Source organism: Malania oleifera, chromosome 5, assembly GCF_029873635.1.
Source record: "Malania oleifera isolate guangnan ecotype guangnan chromosome 5, ASM2987363v1, whole genome shotgun sequence".
In the NCBI taxonomy this organism is placed as follows: domain Eukaryota; kingdom Viridiplantae; phylum Streptophyta; class Magnoliopsida; order Santalales; family Ximeniaceae; genus Malania; species Malania oleifera.
Genome location: NC_080421.1, coordinates 109,028,285 through 109,035,775, shown reverse-complemented (window position 1 = coordinate 109,035,775; position 7,491 = coordinate 109,028,285). Strand labels below are relative to the sequence as shown.

General features: G+C 34.6%; 1 protein-coding gene across 1 annotated transcript; it reads right to left on the bottom strand.

Moving 5' to 3' along the window:
* Positions 1 to 1,750: 1,750 nt before the first annotated feature.
* LOC131154811 (probable glycerol-3-phosphate acyltransferase 3) lies at positions 1,751 to 3,681 on the bottom strand. Its single transcript, XM_058107575.1, has one exon. The coding sequence runs from the start codon at positions 3,633 to 3,635 to the stop codon at positions 1,929 to 1,931; it is 1,707 nt and encodes a 568-aa protein (XP_057963558.1). The 5' UTR covers positions 3,636 to 3,681; the 3' UTR covers positions 1,751 to 1,928.
* Positions 3,682 to 7,491: the final 3,810 nt, after the last annotated feature.

Here is a 7,491-nt window from a genome sequence, read left to right as displayed (position 1 = left end):
AACAAAAAGAGCTTGATAGACCGTAAGTGCTCTTTGAAACCGAAGACTTTCTCTAATTCCCAAGTTAGAGTTCGCATGAAATATATGTGATAGTCACCTTAGTGTCTTAAAGAGTCTTGCAGTGCGCCTTAGGGACAATCGTAACTTCTCTTGGTAGCCCCTTTAATAGGAGTCTTCAAGAATTAAAGGCTCCATCAACAAGAGATTATATATCATCATAAGGGGGTGTATAAATCATACCCCTTCATATTTCTTTTAAGTATTAATAGAAACCGGGTGACAATCTCTCTTTATCAATATCCTTCAAGTCATGTGGAGTTAGCATAGTTTTTATCCATATTGCATAACACTTGATATTAGATATATTTTTTTTGCTGCAACCATAGATACTCATCCTATATAAACAATGTCAATGCCAAGGTCTTTGAAATTGAATTCTACAAGTACTAAGGAAGACATTGCTAGACAATAAGGGTGGAAACACGTAGGGAGGTTTTGTAACGTAAGAATTTTATAATAAGTCTATTGAAACATTATCCGCTGTATATTATTGGGCCTTACGAAATGTCTCATAAGATTGAAACTTTCATTATTTGACCATGATCCCTAATAAAAAAACAAAAGATTTTCATATATGATTGTGACATGCACTTATGTCAATTGAAGGCTTGGACTTAGACCATATAATGAAAAATAGCCTTTATATTTCATATCGTTTTTTTTTTTAAATTTCAATACTAGACTAAAGATATAAAAAATTTTAATTTCAACTATGAAATTTTATCTAGGAGAAAATGAACTAATTAATTTCATGATGTCACGTTGACAATTAATTAACAATAAATAAAATAATGTTGTTGCCCAGGATTCATGTTCAACAATAAATGAACAACCATGGGCGTCCCATTTTCAGCTTGCAACCTCGTTATTATAAACAATGCACATCCATTTATAGTATGACATTTCTTTGATGCATGCACATGCACCAACATGCCAGAATTAATATCTGATTAACTTAACTCAAAATTCCAACTCATGACACCCAACTCTTTTTAAGCTATTTTTTTTTTTTAATCAAGGGCACAAAATCTTTTATTCTTCAAAATAAAACAATATAGAGAGCAATACGTAACCCAAAAGTAAATAAATAAATAAATAAGAGAGAGAGAGATAATTAATATCTTGGAGTTGTATGAAAACAAGAGTATAATCCTGCAAGAATGCAAGAGAACTTTTTGTCACCCTAGCTAGCTAGTTGCCAGAATTTCATGAAAATTCATGGTTGATAATCTTTGAGATTCAACACACTCCAAGATATGTAATAGAAATTTTATAATCTTATATTTAAAGGCCTAAAGCTTTGATCTTAATAAATAGTAGTCAACTTCTGAAAGTTATCAAATGTTTGTATAGATTGGATAAGATGGTATGACTTATATGAGATATGTTTAGTTGATTTCCTTTTGATATTAGTATAAGTTTGTTTTCTTCTTCTATTTGGTTTGATGCGTGGAGTGTTTTATTAGTTATTATATAAGTTTCAAGTGTACTTTTATTTTCATAGTATTAGTGAGGGTTATTAATAAACTTAGGGAGGAGCTGCTATGTGGGTGGCTTCCGGACCTTTCTAAAAAAAAAAAGGTCCAACTAAAAAAGAAAAAAAAATAAAAAATAAAAGAATACATGTGACATTCCCAATTTAAAATTTTGGAATTACCCACACATCTCTCTATATGAAATAGATGCATAATAGTGCAAATTCCTTTTTTGGAAAAATTTGTAAGTACATTTGCTGCGAATTAGAATTTCGACGTAAAGTTAAAAAAATAAAAACATAAATACAATTATAGGAATACCTAATATGAATAAATAGACAAAAACACAATATAGATTTCATCATATACACAAGTTCATGAAAACCACTAACACTAAGAGCCATTTTTACGCAGCTCTCCATTAGTACTTGAAGCTGCTATCCCTTCATTACCGGCCAATATCATGTACTTGTCCTTTCTTGTTAGCTTGGTGCACTCAAAACCCAAAGCCTTCCCAATCTCACTTTGAACGAGATTGGCCACATCAAACCTCGATTCGTGATGATTATGACGATGATCTCCATGATCAAGATAGGTGGACGACCCAGACGTCCTATCTAGCAATCGAACGGTATAGGAGGGGGAGGGGTTCATGAGGAAGAAAAGAGGGTCGAAGCACTTGAGCCCACCTGCAGTGGTGCCATGGAACATGCACACGTGTGAATCCATAGCCACAGGAACTATCTCTTCACTAATCTCTGAAAATAATGGGCTAAACCTAAGAATGTAGGGTTCCCTACAAGTGGTTCCCTCTGGGCAAACCACAAGATCCCCTTCACCCAGAAGTTTCTCCATCATTTGGGCATCTTGATCTCTGTTCCTCCTCAATCGAAAGGTCTTGATTGGTGCTAAGAGCTCAGAGAGTCTGCTTAGACTGTAGGTTACTGCAGTGATGTTTTTGTTAAGGGTAAAGGAGAGGTAGAGAGGGTCTAGTAGAGTTCTGTGGTTGCACACATAGAGAATTCCTCGTCCTTTTGGGCTGCGGATATGATCTTCGTGGGTTTTTATAGGATTTAAGAGGGCTTTTGTAAACCGGAGTCTTAGACCCGTGAAGGCCAAGATGGGGAGAGAGGCCTTGCGAGATAAGGACAAGGCAACAAGTGCCCTAAAGATGGCGAGGACTACCCCCAAGGGGAACCACATGAATAGGGCCAGTGTGGCTGATGGGGTTGGCCTGAGGGCCAATCTACCGTCGTGGAAGATTAGTGGTTTTGGGTAATCTTCTGTAGGGAGAACATGCCAATTCCTCTTCTCTGTTTCGTTGATTAAGTAAATCTCCTTACAATAAGAGAAGAGCTGATGATCAAGAGATTTGTTATTGAAGCCACAGATCCCAATAACATCATCATGAATACTAATCCTCCCCTTCTCTTTTCCTCCAACAATCTCCTCCAAGTCAAACACACAGTCTTCTCTCTTTTCCTCCATTACTCCCAGAAAGTACCCATAAAACACTTTCAACTCTCTCCCAACGACAAAATCAATCTCAAGATAATCTCTCAAGAAGCTCTCGACCATTACCACAGGTAAATTGCTGACACCCACTTTTTTCCCAAACCTCCTCACCCCCTCAAACCCTTCATACCCAACGTCCTGCAAGAAGAACTTTGGCAAAACAGCCCTCCCAGCCCTAAAGCTCTCCTTCTCAATCCCAAGAAAGCAAACCATGACCATAATCTTTATGCCCATTTCCTCACTGACCAAACACACAAAAGGGTACAGAAGAAAGAGGACAAGTGCCCTTAAGAGGCTCCCAGCTTCAAAGGCCACAAGCATGAAGTAAGGAAAAAGGGAAGAGGACTTGAGGAGAGCAGCTTCCACATCAAACACCAAGGTTTGGTCAGATGGGTCTGATCTGTGGTGAGCAAGAGAAGAATACCTCTGCAGTTTGATATTGTTGCTGTGGGGTGCATGGACGTTGCTGAGACTTCTGTGGAAATGCTTTAGGCTTCTCAGTTGCTTGTGGAGAATGCGGGGGAAGAAGAAGAAGAAGAAGAAGAGAGGGGTTTTGAAGAAGGAGAAAGCTTTGGCAGTAGACATTTGATTTTTGACCTATTCAAATTTTGCAATGCTTTGGTTGTGAGTATTGGTGGAGGTGTTGAGCTCTATATTTATAGAATTCTGGTTGTAGGAATGGCCTTGGTTTTGCATATTATATCGAAAATGCGCATTTCTTTTTCCAGCTAGTTGTGCATGCAAGTGTGTGAAGTGATGGTGGCTGCAGCGGTCAACGCGGTCTTTAATTAATTGTGAAGGTTGGAAATTTGAGAACTCTACCCCGCAGGCAATTAATGAATTCCATTAGTCGTAAAACTTGGAATGAGGTTGATGAAGGTGGCGCGAAGTGGTACGTTCGGGTTGTCGAGGGTCGCTATACCCATCACATTAAACTGTTTTGTGTTTCTTTCTTTGGAATTAATTTGCATGCTAACCAAGTAGTTTCCATTAACATTATCAGCTTGTTTGTAACTTGAACATTATTACAGAAAGAAAAGAAAAGAAAAATAGGAAAAATTGAAAATTTTCATTATCAAGAAAAGTGAAGAAAAAAGTAAATTTTTTTTGATGATATGGAAACTGTAGCCACCGATTAGCCACATTGGACCCCTTGGTGTGGTACCAAACTTACGGGACACTAAGAAGCCTCATAGCCAACAATCTAGGACTAGAGGTAGCGGAATCGAACACTGCATTATGCGGCAGACCAAGCCCAAACCTTACCAACTGAGTAACCCAAATAAAAAAAAAAAAGTAAAAATTATACCAAATAAATGAACAAATTTTTATTTTGCATATTCTTAACATTTCACTTTTCTTAATTTTTAACCATATTACAGCAAATTTTATTTTAAATGATATTTAATAGAGAGAGAAAATATAGTGGAAACTGAAATTTCCTTCTTATTTCCATTTTTTTTTCTTTTCCTTAAATAAAATCCTTAACTCAAGTGGTAAGTGTGACTTGTGATTTTGATGAACTCTGTTCGATTCTCTTTTGAGAGTTTATTCCGGTGAATTACCAGGCCTGAGGTGTATCAATGGGGAAACGACTTTCACCCCCTATGTTCATTGCCACACCATAGTATCCAAAGTGGCGCGACGCTGACTGGAATCCCTGGGTTGTAAAAAAAAAATAAAAAAAAATCATTGATCCAAACTAACCCTATATATGGTTAGTGGAAAAGGAATTAAAACAAGGGCTTTCCTATCATTCTTGAAACTTATGTTCTTGGAGTATTTTTGAAAGACATCGGTTCAAGATGAGCCCCATCTTAGTCCTATTTCTTTTCAAAATGCTCCTAAAATATAAGCTTTGAGACAATTACTATTTTTTTTTAAAATAAAAAGTGCAAAAGAATGATTTCTTATGACATTCGCCTTAGATTATCCTAAATGTCTTCCTAAAATAATTTTAAAAAAATATTTTATGTGCATAAAAGAGTACATGCGTGTGCATTATGTTGATAAAAGTGGAGTATTCGAGTGTTATTTCAAATAAGGTTATCATAATACCCTTTAATATTTAGGGTTCATTTGGATAAAGGATTTCACTTAAGAAAAGTAAAGATAAAGGAGGAGGAAACTCATTTTTCAGTGTATTTTCCTTCTATGTTAAATTCTATTCAAAATGAAAATTTACTTTAATATGACTAAAGATTAAGAAAAAAATAAATGTTACTGGTATGTAAAATCAAAATTTTGTTTATATATTTGGTATATATATATTTTTATATTCTTGGTTTGGTCTAGCTATCACTATAATTTTTTGATAAAAATAAGAATAAAACATAAAATCACGTGTTGAGTGGAGACAAACTACTAACTAGCAACATTAATATTAAAACAATAGAAATTAACAACATAAGTTATTTAATAGAAATAATTTAAAAATAATAAGAAAAAATTGAAATTTAATATATAAAAATAATTAATAATTATCAATCAATAAGAATAGACAATTTTGTCCAAGTGCAAAAAATGTTGGGGATATTATCATTTTATAAAATTAGCTTTCCATGAGATTTCAAGATTAGATAACAGAGATGCTGGTATTATATATAGGAGTCACTTTGGGGCATACTACATTTTCAATGAACTAATCCAAAATGCAAGTTATAAGAGAGTTTTCATATATAAACCCTCAAACATTAGCATAAAATTAATTAATATTCTGAAGAATACATTCCCAGAATTCTTACTAATCAAAATCAAACGCTTCTATCACCGGTTATTATTGTCCAAAATGAAATGTGTGGTGTTTTTTTTTTGATAACTTAGAAACTCCAGTCACCATCGTGTCACATTGGACACTATGGTGCGACACCAAACTCAAAAAGTGAAATGTTACCGCCCGTTCAGTGATATACCCCTAATAATTTACCGGCATAATGCCTCAAAGGAGTATCGAATCTGTAACCTTAGAGTTACTAAAGTTACAAATTCGCCATTACCACTTAAGTTGACCAGATTGGATACTTCTCCCAATTTGTTTTAATGAAAGTCTGTAATATACATTCGAAACGGTGAAATAAGATTATTTGGGTCAGTCTAACTGATTGATATCCAGAGAAGCTAGGGACAGTACATGTTTAGATATGTCAGATTCATAAGAATTAAGCTGCACGGGCACGTTCCTGGTAGGTGCAATAGATAGAGCATGCGCCCAGCCACGTGCATGGCATTGATTCATTCTTCCATTTGCAATTTTTCAGCATGCGCCCTACAACCTTCATGGCATTGACTCATTCTTCCATTAGCAAATTTTCATGCATGGTTTGGTCTGAACCGGTCAAGTTCGGGTTCATCCTACCCTTTTCCTCCACATCAACTATATTAATAACCTCCCACGACACATACATTCGTACGTACATATATAAGTACAAAGATATTTTTTTTATAAATTATATTATATTTTATTACATTTAGCCTAGTCAAAAACCACCAACCTCCAACTCGCTTAACCAAGTCATGAAGAAACCGTCAACAATTTTGCATAGTCCATCGACGGTTACATCGACAATTTCAGACATAAGCTAATTTAGAAGGAAACTGTTGATGGCTTGATGAAACTGTCGATGATTTTGTTCGACACTGATTTTGAATTTTGAATTGGAAAGATCAATAGGTTGGGGATATGTAGAAAAATCCATTGAGGATTAATACATGAGTATTTAAAGAACTTTCTAATCCCTTTGTATGTGTAGGGTTAGCATATATACAATGTTGTAATCTTGATTTTGATAAATAGTAAATTTCAGCCACTACTTGTGTGGATGTAGGCATTTTGCCGAACCATGTTATTTCTTGTGTTGTGTGTTTATTGCTTTTCATATTACCTATGTGATTGTATTTTTCGTATTATTCATCGTTAGTTGCTGCATTACACGATCCGTTTTGCATTCATTAACAGTTCAATGATGCTAAAATATTAATATTATTTTTTAGATTCATGTGATAAATTATATTATATATAGTATTATATAAATATTATTTTTTATATTTAGGTAGTATATATCTTATTATATTAAATATAATATAATATTATAATATATATGTGCAAGTATTAAATATTTTCTATACTATATCTTATTTATTTATTTTTTAGATTAAAAATAATAATATAATTAAATCAATAATCATGTTATAAGTATATCATGATATTTAACATTTAGGACCACATCTCCAACACAGGCCTTCCCATGGCCACTTAAACGGAGAATTCGGGTCTTTTAATCAAATGCTTTACTAGAGGAGGTCTTCGAGGACCGTACAACCTTTCTGGTCAGGGCCCCATGGGAGTGGCTTCTTTTTGCAACAGCTGTGATAGGGCGCTGGTGAGTTGACTTGCATGCGGGATAAAGTTTCTGATGTAATTAATGATGTCAAGAAACTGTTG

Coding starts and splice junctions, on each gene's coding strand:
- LOC131154811 (XM_058107575.1), bottom strand. CDS start 3,635: ATGTCTACTGCCAAAGCTTTCTCCTTCTTCAAAACCCCTCTCTTCTTC.